Raw genomic sequence first — 18103 nt, 5'->3', positions numbered from 1 at the left:
GTTTATATTTGTTTTTCATGTCAATATTATAAGGGTTAGGCAAAATAGTCAAATGTGAAGAACCAAACCGATATTGATCTGAAAAAGTAGTGTCAAATCTAAATTGAAATTGATTAAATATCATAATTATTCAAAATTTTAGTTTTTAGAGAACCGAAACCAAACCGAAGTATTCCGAATACTCGAATGTATCTGAAATAGATTTATATACTTATATATATTAATTATTTTTAGATTTAATATATATAAAACATCTAGAATATATATGATACTTTTAAGCTGGTTTAAATACTTGAAAAATATATACAAATAATCAATAGTAAATATATAAAATATTAAAAGTATTCTTAAAACAGCAAAATACTTAAAATAATTATTGATTCTCTATCCAAATATTTGAACTAAAATAGTTTATATGTTAAGTTTAGGTATTCTGACTTATGTTATTCAAATTTATATTTAATATATTATTTGCTTATAGTTTTTGAGAAATTTAAAGTATATAAATATATAATGAATTTTAAAATTTTAAAAGTAATTTAAATGGGTTATCCGAACTCGTACGGAACCCGCAAAAATCCGAAGCGAATCCGAACTGAAATTTAAAAATATTAGAATGATGCTGAAATCTTTGACCCCGGAAACCTGAAATCCAAACAGATCTGAACCGAACCCGATTAGGTACCAGATAGATAGTTTCTCATAGTATAATGGACTTCCAAATTTTCTTAACAATATAAACACATTACTTTTTTTCTCTTAATATACTCCTATCTATGTTTCCAAACAAACCTATTTTTTAAAAAATTATAATCTATGTTTCTAAACAAACTTTTTTTCTTAAATTGTTATCCATGTTTTCAAACAATTTTTTTTTTAAAACTACAATTTATGTTTCCAAACAAACTTTTTAAAAAATTGCTATACATGTTTCCAAATAAATTTAATATGTACATGAGTTTTAATAAGATAGATGTGATGTATTGCCTTTGAAAACAAAAAGGGTGTCAATTCTCATCTTTGACCACTTGATGACTAGAGTCCAGACTAGCCGAATCTGAATCAATTTAAGGTAAAAATATAAATATACACTCAACTTATACATCCTGTAAGAAACCAACTTCAGTTACATATCACGGTCTTGAATGCGACCTAATCATAGAAGCAATGTAAATATGCCGGTTTTAGTAGTCTTATAAGGTTAAATGCATTTGGTTATTTTATTAATAGCTAGATCTATTCACTCATAAAAAATGTTTACGAAAGTAATGGACAAACTATAATCAGTGGATTCAGATAATAGTAAAATAATCTTGTATTGTAAATTCGTTCCTATCTTTGTATTTAATTATTTATGCTACTTTGATTTCTAAGATAACTGTGATGCTTGAAATATATAAGTGGTATTTTATTTGGATACATAATAAGCTCATTTAACTCATAAAAGATCAGATCATATTTTAAAATACAAGAAGAAACAATCGCACATGGTTGTAATTTTTGAGTAGTTTGACCTATTTTTATAAGTGGTACTAAGTATCAAATTGGAAAAATTTAGATGTCCAATTCTAACGAAGTTTTTTTTGGAAAAGAATCCAAAAGTAAATTCATGCGGGCCGGCCAATTATGTCTAAATTGAACAATATCATACTAGTTGAACAATATCATACTAGTTGAACAATATCATACTAATTGGATAATATAGAGTTGGACATGAGCTCACACAATTCCAACAATTGGTATCAGAGCCATGTTGACGAAAAATCTGCAAGAAGACCAAAATACCCTTCGAATAGGAACTGGACCCATCGAGTTAAGATTTGGAGGTATGTGGCAGAGATCAAGTCAGAAGATCCTGAAAGTCAGTCGTGGGACACGAGATGAATATGGTCCTTAATTTGAGGGGAAAAATGTGATATATCAAAACTAAGTCCCATGTTGGAGAATTAGACAAAAAATGTCTAATATATAAAGAGATATTCAACTCTAATTAGTACGAGACCTTTTGGGAAAAAGCCCAAAAGTAAATCCATGCGAGCCAGCTAATTAGGTCCAAAGTGAACAATATCGTACTAATCGGATAATATATAGTTGGACATGGGCTCACGCAATTCTAACAATACGTGTGTGTAAGGTGCATATATCAACAAACTACCAAAAAGAATGTGCATGTATTAATATCTAACTATATGCACATTTCAAAGAAAAAGAAGCTAAGAAGTGTGATTTTATAAACAACTTTGATTGAGATTTCTTTATAGAGAAACTATTGATTTTGGTAGATTATGAAAAAGTCTGGTTATGAAAACCAGATTATGAAAAAGTCTGGTTATTGATTTCTTTGGGTAGATTATGAAAAAGAAGGATACAAAATAAGTATGGTTCTTTATAGAGAAACTATTGATTTTATAAACAACTTTGATTGAGATTTCACATCCATGGAACGATGGAAGCAGCGAAGAAGTGTCTATCTAATAAGAACATGAGGAACTGTCTTGTTAACTATGTGAGTTCCGTGAGTGAAAAGTAAATTAATACTCCCTCAGTTTTTTTTTTTATATTTGACGTTTTAGAGGAATTTTTTTTGTTCCAAATTATTTGACGTTTTTAAATTTCAATGTAAAATTTATTAATAGATGACCAATGTTATTATAGTTTCTATTTTATTATTGGTTAAATTGTGGTTAGGTAAACAATTAATAATGTTTTTGTTTAGAAAATTAAATGTTTAATCTATGTGCACAATCCTCACATATAAAAAAAGCGGAGAAAGTATGTTTTTCAAGTGAATTAACAGTATAAATATGTTTTTTTCAACAGAATCAACAGTAAAAAAATGTCTCAAAGAGTAGCGTAATTGTGTTCCATTCCTCCTTTTACATTATGTCAAAATCATGTTTCGTTGCGTTGTGTTGAATTTGTTTCTTCTGATCCAATAAATGACATAATTATGAAATTACAGATATGAATTTGTAAGATTTGTCTTTATTTCATGTGTTTTTAGAGTCCAAAAATCTATTTCTCTTCATATTTATTCCAAATTTTATCCAACCTATTAAACTTATAAAATGACTCTTCCATAATAATCTTATAGTGTAAATCAGATTTTAAATTTAAATGACTCGTGTTGTCAAAAAAAAAAAAAAAGGATTTAAAATTTTAAATGACTCATCAAACAAATCCTTTCGTGCTGTCAAAAATGTAAACGAGGCCGAGTTAATAATCCATGGGCCTTTGTAAAACCTTTCATTAAGATGGGCCTCATGTCAGCCACATTGGGTTACATTCAAACCGCCAAAATTAGGTTAATTTATACCCAAAGCAAGACTCTTCTAGGGTTTCTCTTCCGCATCGTCGTCTCCATCTCCTCCTAACCGTAAGTGACAATTCGCACACTGACGATTCCGATTCCGATTTCACCAACACTTAGGAATATAAAATGGGTAGATGTCCGACGAGGAAGGTGAAGAAGAGGCGTTTGTCTCACAAAACAGCTCGCCGTGACAAATTCGAAGTCAAAGGCGACGATTTAGTGTACACTGAGCTGCGTAAACCTGAGACGGAGACAAAGCCTTTGGAGCTGAACGAGGATTTGCCTGGGATGGGTCAATTCTACTGCTTGCATTGCGAGTAAGATGTTTTATTAATTCTAGTTTTTTTTTTTTTTTTCTGATGATATGTTATGTTTGAATCAGACGTCTGTGTTTCTCTGATTCAGTTGTGTTTTTTGTCATAAAATGATATGTTTCTCTAATCTTTGTTTGGTTCCTTGACATTTATTTTTCTGGTTCTGTTCCAGATTGATTCATTTGTTTTGTTTGAATCAGGCATATGTGTGTTTTGTCTGATGCAGTTGTGTTTTTTTTTTGTCGTGACTTGATATGTTTCAGTCGGTACTTCTCCAAGGCGTCTGTGCGAGATGATCATTTCAAGACGAAGAAACATAAGAAGCGGTAAGTAGGATCCTTCCTCGTCTTTCTTTTTGGTTCTCCTTTTTGTTCTTGTGGAAGTTTGTTTTTGTAGTAATAGTAATATCGAAAACGGTCACTAGACTTAACGACATTATATCTGTCCTGCTCGTCTGATGTTCAAGCTGTCAAAAAGTCTGAGCGATTGCTATTTTTATTACTTAAATATGTGCTGCTTGTGATGTTAATCAAGCTCTGAAAAATTATGAGCAATTGTTATTTTCTTATACCTTTCTTTGATTGTTTTCTTGATCTACGCATGTCCCCCTGGATTAGAAGTTTAACTGAGCCTAATAATTAGTAATGTGGTTTGAATAACTTGTGTGTGTGTGTGTGTGCATGAACTGATTTGACTTTGTTTTCTCCATTTGGATTGTTTGTGATTGTTGCAGTATGAAGATAATGAATGGACCAGCGCCACACTCGCAACTCGATGCAGATTTAGCCGCTGGAATGGGAATGCCGGACAATGGTCCAAAGCTCATGGCTGCTTGAGTTTACTTCAGTTTTGTTTTGTTTCTCATTAGTCTACAGTTTATGGAACCTAATTGTTGTTGGTAGATGGTCCTTAGTAGTTAAACTATATAATTCCTAAATTAATTATATGTTTTTTTTTGTTTTGTTCTGATTACCCGTTTATCAAAAATGTCACTGAAACATTCTACTTGTGAATGGTGCCGAATAAGCTTGCTAACGAAAAAAAAAACTTGCTAATGAGCTTGCTCTCACTTCTCTAACGCTTCTTGCTAAAATGGACCTAAACATGCGATATTTCTATTCAAGTCGTTAACCTTATAAATGCGACGATCTATATACAAAACTGGTAAGTCGTTGTTAACCTCAAAATAGCAGTAGATATTGTTCCCGCAACATCACATGTTCATGCATAAGCATAGGAATGCAATGAATCTCATACTGATAATTAATTAATTGTATGAATCAATCCAGACAGTTGATCAAATATGGATCTTTTTTTTTCTATCTGGATGACTAAAATATTGAAAACTAATTAGATATATTAAAAAATATGAAACTACTAGATATCTCCAAACCAAAACATGACATTTTTCAATTTAATGACAGTTTAAATAGTGATTTTAGTTATATACATTATGGGAAAATCACATTTTAAAATGTTATTTTCTGAACCTAAAGACTTAAAGTATTGACCTTTTCCATTTTGGTGGTCAAAAATGAATTTTTTTAATACATTTTTCATTCTTTACACCTTATTATTTTTGTGTATATTGTAGATGTAAATTTAGATTAAACTAATTTGATTATTCGTTTGAGGAAAAATAAATCTAATACGGCGAAATCCTGGTTTAATCTCTGCTGGCCATTCGAGCTGCTTTAAACGGCGAGAATACGTAGAATGCCGTCAGACTCGCGGAATTAGTTGGTTGATCCCAGTCGCCGGATCCCACAGTTGTTCAAAATTTTTTTTTTGATTACTCGTTCCTATATCCAAAAGTTTTGTTGAACAAGATTGTGGATAAACCTACACATGTGCCGAATGAAGAGCTACATGCTTCTTAATTCTTATCCTCCACTATAACTTCCCTTATGAAATGCATTACAACTAAAACAAACTAGTCGCCATCATCATCATTTAAATGCATACATGTATTTATGGTCGCACGCGTGTATTACACAAAGAAACGAAATCAAGAATTTCTCATAGAAAGTCATATAAACACAAAAGAAAATGTTGTCTTTTCATTTCTTTTTGTTCTTTTGCTTTGTGTTTTCTCATCATCATCATCATCTCGTCTAATGTCCTTTTTGGACCCATCTTCTTTTCCTCATTTTTTGTTTTCTCATCTTCATCATTTTGTTCCCCACGTATGTTCGTGTGTCTATACATCAAAGCATCCCTTTTCGACAATATTGTCAAAAAAACTCTATCAGCTTTTGTATATATTTACTTTACTAATCATGATCTACTTAAAAAAAGCCATGATTTCTCCACAAGAAGATTTTAAAATTAAGTTGTAGACCCAAAACATTCAAAAACTCATCAAAACTATACGATTACATAACTTAAAAGATCACATTTCGTCACTTCTTTTGTCTAGAACGGATCTCATGATTCTAAAGTTAGGCTTATCCTGAAATCTAGAACAAACCAAATGAATATGTATACTGTGTAATATCGTGTGCACTCAATGACTATACGGGTTCTTAAAACTGATTTAGTATTCTATTACAATTATGAAAATTATAATATGATGACTGAAAATTCTACATTCTTTTTCACGAGGACCTATGTTAAGCGGTTTTATTTACATTTAACACCACACTTGAAAATTTATATCTGACGATTCTATTTGCACATCATAATCAAAAGATTTTTTTAGAAACATTTTTCCCATTAATTTGTATATGCTAAATGTTTGCATCCAAATTTTGCAATGTATAATTATTAATAAACATTTAATTAAACCATTCACGGACAATATAATTTTATGATCAAGATTAAACTGATCTCAAATTTTTATCTTTCGTTAGAGTTATGCATCGGCCACTGTTTTCATCTTCACTTCACTAGGAAGGCTCGTAGATTGCTTAGGGATAAATTGATATTACACAGATGAACAATAATTAGATTAATCATAATAATACACAATAATAATAACACTATATCAATTCTGAAACGTAGTTCCAAAAATAAAGTAACCTCAAAATTACAACATAAAAAGAAGAAAAATGAGCTCGCAGAGTTTATACAGAACATGTTCTAGTACGTGTTGTCTTTTTTTTTTCACTCTGTTCTCTCTTCTTCTATATGACCAAAGTAGCAAGTACTAAGCATCATCTTCCTTATTAACCCTAGAACTCGACCCTGACGTCATACCAATCACCTGAGTATGCGTAAACCTCTGCAACTGTATCATCCTCGCGTAGATTCCATCAGGATAGTTCTTGAGAAGATGAGAATGCGAACCTTGTTCCGCAACTTTACCATCATCAATCACCGCGATAACATGTGCGTTCCTGATTGTAGACAACCTATGAGCCACGACAATGGACGTTCTACCAGAACAAGCCTGGTCCAATGCTTCTTGCACCGACCTCTCTGACTCTGCATCAAGAGCACTTGTGGCCTCATCAAGCAGCATGATCTCTGCCTTCCTCACCAAGGCACGAGCTATCGCTATCCTCTGTTTCTGTCCTCCCGACAGCTGAACGCCTCTCTCGCCGACATAAGTCTTGTAGCCATCAGGCAACGCGGATATGAACTTGTGCGCGCTGGCTAGCGTCGCGGCTTGGATGATCTCTGCTTCTGTCGCGCATTCGTGTCCGTATGCGATGTTTTCGTATATTGTCGTGCCGAACAAGCAAGGCTCTTGAGGGACTATGGCAATGTGTTTCCTTATGGCCTTCAAGTTGTACTTCCTTATGTCTTTCCCGTCTATCAGGACACGGCCTGAGGACGGTTCGTAGAATCTCTGGATGAGGGAGATGACCGAACTTTTACCGCACCCACTCGGACCGACAAGGGCCAGAGTCTTGCCAGCTCTAGCACGAAGGCTAAGGTCACGGAAAACTTGTATGTCTGGTCTCGACGGGTAAGAGAAATCAATGTGTTTCAGCTCGACTTCGCCGCGTAACCGGTCTGGAACCGGCGTGGTATCGAGATCATCCGGTTCGATCTCGGTTTTTCGATCAAGAAGTTCGAAAACAGACCTCATTGCCTGACCGCCTTTGATGAAATCAGGAGCTAGTGTGAGCGTCTCTGCTGCACCGTTAGCTGAGACCATCAGAACCATGAAGACTCTTATGGTTTTGGAGAAGTCGGAGATGCCGTGTTTCACAAGCCACGACGCGTACCATAGCCCTAGAGCGTAAGATGCGTAGAGACAGAACTGAGCTACACCGTAGCCACTTCCAGCGATCTGTCCTTTCCAGAAGCAGCGTTTCAGTGGTGGTTCGAGGTTTGCAGTGTAGAGACGAACAATCTTTGCCTCTGAGTTGAAAGCTGCTACTGTTCTGACATTAGCTATGGCTTCACCAGCCAGCTGTGTTCCCTTGGCATGCGCTGCTTCAAGGTCTCCAGAGAATCCAGTCATGAACATTTTCTGATGAAAAAGACAAAACAAATGAGAACAAATGTTTTTAAAACCGAACCAGTCCGATGAACCAATCATAAAGTCGGATTGGGTCTTCAATTTATTGAAAGGGATAAAAAACTATCAAATTATCAAAAATCCATAAAAGGATGAACAAAAAATTTAGTTAATATTTCTAATGTTTTATATGTTCTTATTCTAATATGTATCATATTTACTATAATTATTTTAGGTCTATTATATTAAAAATTAATATGTATATATAATTTAAGTTTCGATTTGTGACCCAAATAATTATCCGGTTAACCTTCGGTTTTAGAAACATGGGCAAGAAGACAAACCTGTAAGACAGTTGCAGCAACAACAACAGGGAAGACTGCGACCAAGACAAGTGCAAGTCTCCATTGCAGAACAAACCCAGCAGTGCAAGCAACAAGCATCAACGCTGTGTTCTGCACAATGACAGAGATCCTATCTCCAATAGCTGACCTCACGTTATTAGCATCAAGAGCCAACCTCGCCGAGATTCTCGCGCTCTCATTCTCCTCTTGATCAAACCAAGCCATCTCGTTCTTGAGCACAGCGGTAAGCATCTTATCACGGACCCTCTTGGTGAGATTCTCCCCCACAATGTCCCAGAAAGAATGCTGGAGCGTGTTGAAGATGAGTGCCGCAGAAGAGAGACCGATCAAGAGGTAACAGTACTTGTCAATCTGCTTGATCATGTAGTTGTGGTCCGGGTTGTAGTAGATGCTTAGGACCGCGCTGAGGACGTATGCAAAGAAGGCGCTGAGCGAGCCGCAGATGACAGAGCCTACAGAACCGACGAGAGCGTATTTCCACTCCGGAGAGTTCATTTTCGCTAGCCGCCAGAAGGAGTTGGCTTGGTCCTTGAAGGGTAGCTTATCGTGTCGGTAGTTCGGGTAGGAAGAAGCTTCGACGGAGAGGCTGAAGTCAGTAGTTGAGAAGTCGGAAAGTCTCCGCGAATACGGTGACCTTCCATAAGAAGAGTTCCGAGCTATTATCGGCGAGCTAACCGAGTTTCTAGCACTAGACGGTCTGCAACAACAAAGTAGAATAACATTAAAGCATATCACCCAAACCAAAGCAAAATGAATCGGAACATACCTAGCACTACTCTTTCTTGCGTTGTTCATGGCGGTTTCATGAGCTGCCTCTTGCATTTTAATAAGCTTGGAGTAGATACCATTCTCTCCCTTGGCGAAAAGCTCGTCGTGTGTTCCAATCTCAGAGACGCTTCCTTGCTGAAGCACAGCTACAAGGTCAGCTTTGCGGATGGTGGAGAGGCGGTGAGCGATGATGAGTGTTGTCCTTCCGATCATGAACCGATCCAAAGCTTCTTGCACTAGCTTCTCTGATTCAGAATCCAAAGCGCTTGTGGCCTCGTCTAGTAAAAGTATCGCCGGGTTCTTTAACATGGCTCTTGCGATCGCTATTCTTTGCTTCTGTCCACCTGAAAGTTGCAGTCCTCTCTCCCCAACCTGAACGTTATGTTAACATTACCAAATGAGTATGAATAAAATCAACTGTAACAGTGGTGGATGGTCTTCGAGTTAAAGAATCATAAAAGAGGCACATGAAACATATAAAAGTGTCTACTTCGTCAACACACATGACTGAAACTACTTGTCACATGCGTTGTTGACCAAACCCATGTGGCTCTGTTATAAATGCTTTTTCATGACCACTCTTTTGACTTTCGAAAATACATTAAACTAATGAAAAATTTAAAGAACACAGATTCTAAAACCATTTATGAACCATGTGACCCAGACCTGTGTGTCGAAGCCATCAGGTAGTTTGATGATGAAGGAATGAGCATTTGCGACTCGAGCTGCCTCTTCTACCTCGACTTGATCTGCGTCGGGACGGCCTAAGAGTATGTTCTCTTTGATGGAAGTGGCGAACAAGGCTGGTTCTTGGCTCACAAGACCGATCTGTTGCCTTAACCATTTAAGTTTCAGTGTCTTCAGGTCGTGCCCGTCTAGTAAAACTTGTCCTGAAGAGATCAAGATCAAAACGTGTTAAAACGAACAATGCTCGAGCAGAAGTAACAGAACATTTTGGAGATTTAGTTTAACCTGAGGTCGGGTCGTAAAACCGCTCGATAAGCGAAACGACAGTGCTTTTGCCCGAACCACTGCTCCCAACCAAAGCTATAGTCTTCCCGGCGGGTACAGAGAGTGTGAACTCGTTAAGGATCTTGACATCTGGTCTTGAAGGGTACGAAAAGTCAACGTTTTTAAGCTCGACAAGACCCGTGACAGACTCTAGCTCCACGCCGGACTCGCTGTTACGCTCTATCGTCGGCTTGTGATCAATGATTCTAAAGATCTTTGCAGCAGCAACCTTTGCTTTCGCAAACGCAGCCATGCTCGGTACTGATTGTCCCAACCCCCTTTAAAACAAGAATCAAGAACTCAATAAAATAAAATAAAACGATCTTTTTAATCAAACGATGAACAAAACAGGGAGAAGAGTGCTTACAAGCCACCGATCATGACGGCGAACATGGTGGCGATGGCGAGACCACCGTTGGTCAAATGGTGACGGACGAGATAGCCACCGTACCAGAGCAAGAGAGCGTAGCAACAGAAGACGACGAAGTAAGTCGCGCCAAGTCCCATTCCTTTAGCGAAACCTGTTTTGTAACCGAGTTTCTGAGCTGTCTTCAAAGCTGATGAGTAAGCTTGAGAGGCTCTTGATTCTCCGACAAAAGCCATTACTACCCTGATCTGCACCACTGTCTGCTCAGAACAAAACCAAACAAAACAAAACCCAGGTGTAAAGACATGATTTTGATCACTGGATCAAGAAAAAAAAAGAGAAACTTTTTTTTTTGTTCTTGGGATCTGTGCACTCTACCTGTTCGACGATATTACCAGCTTGAGAAAGAGACTCTTGACTCTTGTTAGAGAGCTTAGAGAGAGTTGTGGTGTGGATTCCTCCGATCACAGCTATCAACGGAACCACCGCGATAGTCACCAACGCTAGTTGCCACACCGCCGTGAAACCCACGATGAATCCGGACACAAAAGTAGCCATGTAGTGGATGAAATTACCCAACTAAGATTCAAGATTCAGATCAGATGAGGAAGAAGAACAGAGGAAAAAAAAGATAAAAAAATTTTAGCTTACTTTCTCGCTGATGGCGTCTTGAACCATAACAGCGTCGGTGTTAATGGCGGAGACAACATCTGAAGTTCGAACCTCTGTGTCGAAGAACTGAATGTCTTGGTTTAAAGCAGCTTCTAAGTACTTTATCCTCATCTTCGTTGTTTGTCTCTCTCCAGTCCACATCCAACACGAAATCTCTGCTAACACAACGAGTTTTTTTTTTTAAATCGAATCTTGCTCACGGATCAAGAAACATAAAAGTTTTTAATTTCTCTTTCACCTGCCCAGGAGGAAGCCCAGATTGCAGCACCAACGACAAGAAAGTAAAGCGCATACTGTAATAAGAAAGTTATTAGATTAGTGTTGTAAATGATTTGAGACAAAAACAGAGAGATTTAAAGTTTGTTGTACCTTGAGAACTTCTTGCATCATCTTGTCGACGTTATTAGCGTTAGAACCAAAGGAGTTAACGAGATCGGCGAAGAATCTGAGGAACAGAGGCAAAGAGCAGCCATGGACGAAAGCACCAACAGAGCCAATTGTCATCAGTACATAATCTAACCCATCTGCGAATCTGAAGAGCTCTTTGAACGCAACTCCACGAATCTCTGCTTTTTTAGGCTCCTCCGCTGTTGCCGGAGGAGGAGGAGGAGGAGTACCACCGCCGTTTTCCATCTCCGGCGGATGTTCTTGGAGCTCTGTTTCTGGGTTTCTTGAGTTTTTGTTACTATTTGAGGAAGGTTCAGGGAGAAGCTCAAGTCCTTGCATTTCGGACCAACGCCATTGTTCTAATGACTTTATTTCTTCTTCTATCTGAACAGATTCTTGGGACATTTTGTGTATATGTTTTGCTACTTTGCTTTATAGAGAGCCTCAAAAACCACAACAGCTCTCAGAAAAAGAAAAAAGAAATATTCTTTTTAAATTTTTTCTTATAAATATATATAAAATTTAAATTAAATTAAGACACCGTAGCTTCTTCTTCACAACACTTATTTTTATAATCCCATCTTCGTTTTCCTCCGCTCTATATGCTTTCTCCCACACTAATCCCACTTCCGTTTTTGTTATTTAATTAATTCTCTATTTATTAACCTTTTTAACGGTTTGATATTTTTTTTATATAGTACTATCCTATTGGTCAGTCAATTTGTGTATTTATGCTCTTCTCACAGATTTTTACCATCTGGTTAGTCACTCAATTTGTGTATTTATTTTTGACCAATTTTGTAAAGAAAATATATAGATTGCCAAAAATTGAGTTTTCGTGCAGTGGTTTTCACTTTTTTCAGCCCACGCTTGATGTTTTTGATTTCCTTTTCCACATTTGTTTCCATGTTCTTGGATCTGTTTGCTTAGTGGGTCTTTTTTATTTTGCTGCAAAAAGAAAGTTTAGCAAATTATTTATTTTGTTATTTCGGTTTCTTAATACGTAGAAAACATAGAAAGCGACTGATGATGGAAGAGATAGAGAGAGAGAATGAGATTGATGGAATCCGACATAGAACACTGTTCTGTAATGGAGATAAGTTTTTGACTCACTACAGTTCTGCTCTTTTGTATATAAAATTGTCACTGTAAAAAGGGAATTTTTACTTATTTTCTGTATAATTAATTTCTTAACATCAGATTCAGAAAAAGAAGAAAACATTCACTTCTTTTCTTATTGACCAACTATGGTAGGTACAATTATTATCAATTATGTTTGTTGTTAGATCTTGAAAATGCGGGCAGTAGTAGTCATAATCTGCATCACCAACTAAAGAAAACTTACAATGAAAACCATTTGCTTCATAAATTGCCTGTAGAATTTTGTTCTATTATTATATAAAAAAACTTTTGGGATCAATTTTGCATGATTGGAGAGATTCCACTTGGAGTTTCATCTATCAGATGTGGACGAACATATCTGCAAAGTTATTGATGGATGGTTCTATGAACCACAGCTCGAATGCAACTCCCCTTAAAATTAAACTTTCATGGTGTAAATGTTTTTGCAGTGAGAAATGCTGCAAAGCATAAGATTAAACCATCAACGATAATGTTAAAGGTAGAATAATGAATTATATACGATATATACGATGTCTTTGACTCTTTTCTCAATAAAATAAAAATATTCTTTATTTCAAACCGATCATGTCTTTGGGATTATAAAATTATAAGCAAGTTTTGGTGGTTGAGTTTTGTTGGACATTGCATTATGATAATACTCTTTTGTTTGGTTTTCAGGATATCACATATCAAGGAGTTTAGGAGTAAAAAGTTGGTAGTGTGTAAGAAAAATATTTATGTTCAACCGGGGTTTCTAGCTCTGGTGGTAAAGGGCTCACAGTTGTGAGTACCGCCACCTGGTTTCGATTCCCGGCCACTGCGAAATTTAACATTCGGGCCGCAGCGACACAGATTAGTTCTTTGGGCCTGAAAATTCTTTGGGGAAACTGTGTATAATTCAAAAAAAATATATATATATTTATTTATGTTCACACATTCTCCATTTTCCTTGTCTTCTTTCCCTTAATTACGGCCTTTTCTTTTTTAATTATTTATAATTGTTAGTTAAATACAATAATTAGCATTAACCAAATTAGAAGATAATGGGGTTCACATTAGCAGACACCTGGTATTCAAAAACGAATCTAACCGGTTTAGTTTAATCTATATGGAGAAACGAAAGTCATGAATGATAGTGAATTGTTTTTGTGATTATTTAATGGAAAGAAATAGGAAAAATCAGAGTCAGAGTAAGACACTGTGGTACGGAAGATAAATAATGAAAGCCATATTTTATGGGAAAGAAGTTCAGCTGCTTTAATCACGCCTCTAGAGATCCTAATTTAAATTGTCTCCCCATTTTCTTAAGTTTTATTTTTCTTCAAGCATTTAAACTACACGTAGGTATTGTGACATAGTGTAAAATGTTCTTCCCTAGAAAATCCGAGATTAACAGTTTTGACTGTCATCATCAATTAATTAAGTAATAACAGAGGACAGAGTATATCTGATTGATTAGAACAGCTAACAATGTGACATCATATTATAATTAGTGGCATATAGTATGCAAAACTCATATAGATCATACGGTATGTAAAGTAAAACTGATAACCGTTTCAATTTTACTACTCGAGTGGAGCTCCTCTCGTTATTTTCATGACCTCTTCGAATTGGACCGTATGTCGCTTCTGTGCCTCATTTGTTCAAGGTAAACTAGGAGATTCTCCTTGAGTTGATAGCAATGGAATTTCAATTCTGCTGAGGAGGCAGCCTATCGGCCCACTCTTTTTGTACTGATTCGGTGGACTCTAGTCGGTGTTAACTCTGATCCCCACCTTGTGTTTACGATATGACATCGCTTGTTGGATGGGGTTTATTGCAGATCTTTTCTATTTTAGGATACAAAGTCTTCACAAATTTTTTGTGTTTCATTTGCTTCTAAATGAAAAAATACGGCGTAGGAGTGGTGATGTTGCCCCTTTCTCTTCACCGGCTGAGGGGATAAGCGCAGTTTGAGTTAGTTAAGCGCTTTTAAGTTCTCATAGTTTTTCTGTTTCGTCTTTGTGCCAGACCTTTTGTTCGGATCGTTGTTCCAACTCAGAACAAATAACAGTTTTTGAGCGGGCCTTCTCGGTAATTCAGATGAATGGTATATGTTTCGAGCAGTGAGAGGAAATCATTTCTTGTTTGCTTTGCTTTTTTAGTGCTTGTGACTTTTGGTTTCTCTTAGTGATGATTTTGGCTCGATCTCTCACGCAAATCTTATAAGCTTGTATCCGTACTTCTAGTCTTGTTTGCTACCGAACGGAACGGCTAGAGTGCCGATTACCTTTATTTCCGTATTTTTAATTTTTATGCCGTTAGATCAAATACAAAGGTTTATATTTTGTTATAAGCATTTTGTCACCTCATCCTCATTTCGGTTATTGATATTTATATTCTTAGCAAAAAAAAAAGTCATAATCGAAAAAGAAAATAACTCTTGTCATGGTTTCTTACCGAATCGAGTAAACATGGTGACCTTCTTCAAAGTTAGTTTCTTGTATATATTTTTGCTCATTTTTATAGTTTGTAAATAACTATTTTTGGGTTTTTTTTCAAAAAAAAAAAAATAACTATTTTTGGTGATCGCACGAGTTAGACAATTACATGGTAAAAGGTTTGTTCCTTTTTTTGAACTCTATCTAATTATCATTTGCACCACTACAAAAAATATACATCAAGTATATTTTACTTAATTCAAAAATTAAAACCCATGAAAGTATTTTTCCAATAAGAGCACCATTAACCAGAGTTCTTAAGAGGGTTTTTAAAAATAATGAAGCATTTAATTAAATCAAAACTAAAGAAAATTGCAGTTATCGATCCTTAATATAGGATTTCTGTGACCGATTACAAAGGGGGTTTCTAAGCCACGTGTCAGCAAACTAAATAATGAGGCATTTTTTTCTCTCTCTCCTCTTCTCTTTCGTGCCTCGTCTTCTCCGTCTCCTCCTGTGTTCTCCGCGGGACGACGATGGCTTTTCGTTCTCTCCTTCACACCTACAAGGTTCAAACGAAAGCTAAAACCCCATCTCACTTCGTTAAGCCTCCTCTCTACTCGATAAATCTATCTCTGTCTCCTTCTCCGTGGATCTCTCATTCGATCGGATGATCTCTCTCCTCTGTTGAGTTTCAGAACTTCTCTGTGGAGATCGATGGCCACATCCACTCGAAAGTGAGTTTGATTGTATTTTTGAATTGGTTGCAGCTTGATTTAATAATGGTGTTCTTTCTTGCAGTAAACCACATGTAAATGTGGGAACAATTGGGCATGTAGAACATGGGAAGACTACTTTAACTGCTGCAATCACAAAGGTGATTCTTTTTTTTTTACATTGATGAGAGTTTTTTAATTAGGAGAACCTCTTTTGTTTTTTTTTTTAAGTTGAGATATGGATTTTACTTATTGTTTAGGTTCTTGCTGAAGAGGGAAAAGCTAAAGCTATTGCCTTTGATGAAATTGATAAAGCTCTCCAAGCCAATGTTTTTGCTCTAGTCTGATTCGGATGGTCAATCTATGTTAAGATTTGATCTCGGCATGATCTTAATCGCAACCGATGAGTTCTCAGCGGGAAATAAACTTGGACAAGGTGAATTTGGATCTGTCTACAAGGTATGAACTTTTCATTGTAAAATATGTTTTCAAAACATCTATATTTTTCGATGATGTCATACCGGTTTCAGGGGATTTTACCGAGCGGACAAGAGATAGCGGTAAAGAGATTAGCTGGAGGGTCAGGACAAGGAGACTTAGAGTTCAAGAATGAGGTTTTACTCTTAACGAGACTCCAACATAGGAATCTGGTTTAGCTTCTTGGCTTCTGTAATGAAGGAGATGGAGAGATTCTTGTTTAAGAGCATGTCCCTAATTCAAGTCTTGATCACTTTATATTCGGTAAGCCTTGGCACGACCAATTGTAATGTATTTTTATTATAAGACTTTTATCAGACTAGGGAAAAATAAATCCTTTTTTTTTCTTTGTGAATCTGTAGATGAACACAAACGTTGGCTACTTACTTGGGGCGTGAGGTGTATAATCATAGAAGGAGTTGCAAGAGGGCTTCTTTATCTCCATGAAGATTCTCTTCTGGATCAAAGCTTGGAGAGTTTAAGACACTTGCAAAGCTTGCTTTATCTGACTCTGTTACTACAACATCAAGGGCCTCAAACCTGAATCCATCTGGTATTTCTCAGAACAAAAACTTAATAAAAAATGTGGCCAAATGAAAATTTTCTGCATTAGAAATTGCTATCATTTGTCGATACATAATATAAAAAAAAAGAAAAGTTTTTATGTAAGGGGACTTTTTGGCGGTCATATACTATCTTTTTGTGCATACTACTGAACTTGGAGAACAAGAAAGTTGTGTTTCCTTCTAAGACTTTTTCTTGTGCTCAAAGATGAGATTCACGAGAACGTATTTCATAGTATTATGATACAATATGCATAAATATTTGAGTAAGTAATATTTCAATTATGCAAAAAAGTTTTAAGAACCATTGATTAAGAAACTCCCAATGGGACACAAAATCTATGGGTTTTTTAACTAAATTTCTTAACTAATTTTTACTATTAAATAAATCATTAAGAAACCAAATGGGGATATTGGGAAAATGATGCTCTAAACTTTATTTAAATTTTAAAGGCTTTGTTGACTTCTAGTCCCCTCTCATTTTCCTCACTCTGACATGTTTCACGGACCTTTTATTTTTTGTTCCACTATTTTCATAAATTAAAAAAAAACATATCTTATTCTGAATTAGGTTGGAAAAATATTATCTGGTAAAAATTTGAATATCGATTTACATATATATAAAGTTTGAAGTATTTTCAGCTAAACTAACTCATATATAAAAGAATCTGTTTTTAACAGAAAGTTGCATCAGTGATTCCCCGTTTGTTTATAAAAGAATCCTACACTACTTTCTCTTAATTAGTAGTTTTATTCTTTTTCCGAACGTAATTAATTATTTAATTTGTTTACATGTATTTGGTCGAGTAAAATGCAAAATCCTTTGTTTAGAAAGTCACAACAGTCATTGGCCCACTTGGTTTGTAAATAAACAGTTAAGTGGAAACAATATGTACAGACTGCAGCGAAGCTTCTGTGATCCTGAGTCCTGACATTTAGGTTAACTTAGATAGACCATATAACTTGTCCGGTTGAAAAGTAAACTCTCAAAATTTTACGTCTATATTATTAAAAAAGAAGAAATCCTAAAAAAATTCCTTAAACAAAGTTGCTGGACCTATTAACTAACCAATTAAAATTTTGGTCTTATCTTATATTTTCAATTATTTTTCTAACTATACTAACAATAGTTAATGCTCTCTAACTATTCATACATTACTTTTACCATATATACTATATTTTTTGTTATACTGTATC

At 35.7% G+C, this 18103-nt stretch overlaps 2 protein-coding genes and 1 long non-coding RNA gene across 3 annotated transcripts; 2 read left to right on the top strand and 1 right to left on the bottom strand.

Moving 5' to 3' along the window:
* Positions 1-3297: 3297 nt before the first annotated feature.
* Positions 3298-4596, top strand: LOC106332279 (zinc finger protein 593 homolog). Its single transcript, XM_013770754.1, has 4 exons — positions 3298-3376; positions 3431-3630; positions 3891-3953; positions 4361-4596. The coding sequence occupies exons 2-4, from the start codon at positions 3440-3442 to the stop codon at positions 4461-4463; spliced, it is 357 nt and encodes a 118-aa protein (XP_013626208.1). The 5' UTR covers positions 3298-3376; positions 3431-3439; the 3' UTR covers positions 4464-4596.
* Positions 4597-6564: 1968 nt separating this feature from the next.
* Positions 6565-12013, bottom strand: LOC106334658 (ABC transporter B family member 1). The gene is made up of 10 exons (XM_013772974.1): positions 11591-12013; positions 11460-11514; positions 11201-11376; positions 10928-11128; positions 10550-10809; positions 10144-10460; positions 9838-10061; positions 9170-9543; positions 8383-9100; positions 6565-8050 (listed from the first exon to the last, which is right to left on the bottom strand). Exons 1-10 carry the CDS (start codon positions 12011-12013, stop codon positions 6776-6778), a joined length of 4023 nt encoding a protein of 1340 aa, XP_013628428.1. The 3' UTR covers positions 6565-6775.
* A 3804-nt stretch (positions 12014-15817) lies between these two features.
* On the top strand, positions 15818-16460 carry LOC106334308. Its single transcript, XR_001268580.1, has 4 exons — positions 15818-15887; positions 15952-16027; positions 16127-16325; positions 16397-16460. It is a non-coding gene; the product is annotated as an uncharacterized LOC106334308 (long non-coding RNA).
* Positions 16461-18103: the final 1643 nt, after the last annotated feature.

Source organism: Brassica oleracea, chromosome C3, assembly GCF_000695525.1.
Source record: "Brassica oleracea var. oleracea cultivar TO1000 chromosome C3, BOL, whole genome shotgun sequence".
NCBI lineage: Eukaryota > Viridiplantae > Streptophyta > Magnoliopsida > Brassicales > Brassicaceae > Brassica > Brassica oleracea.
Note: the sequence above shows the minus strand (reverse complement) of the source record. Positions and strands in the feature narration are given on the sequence as shown.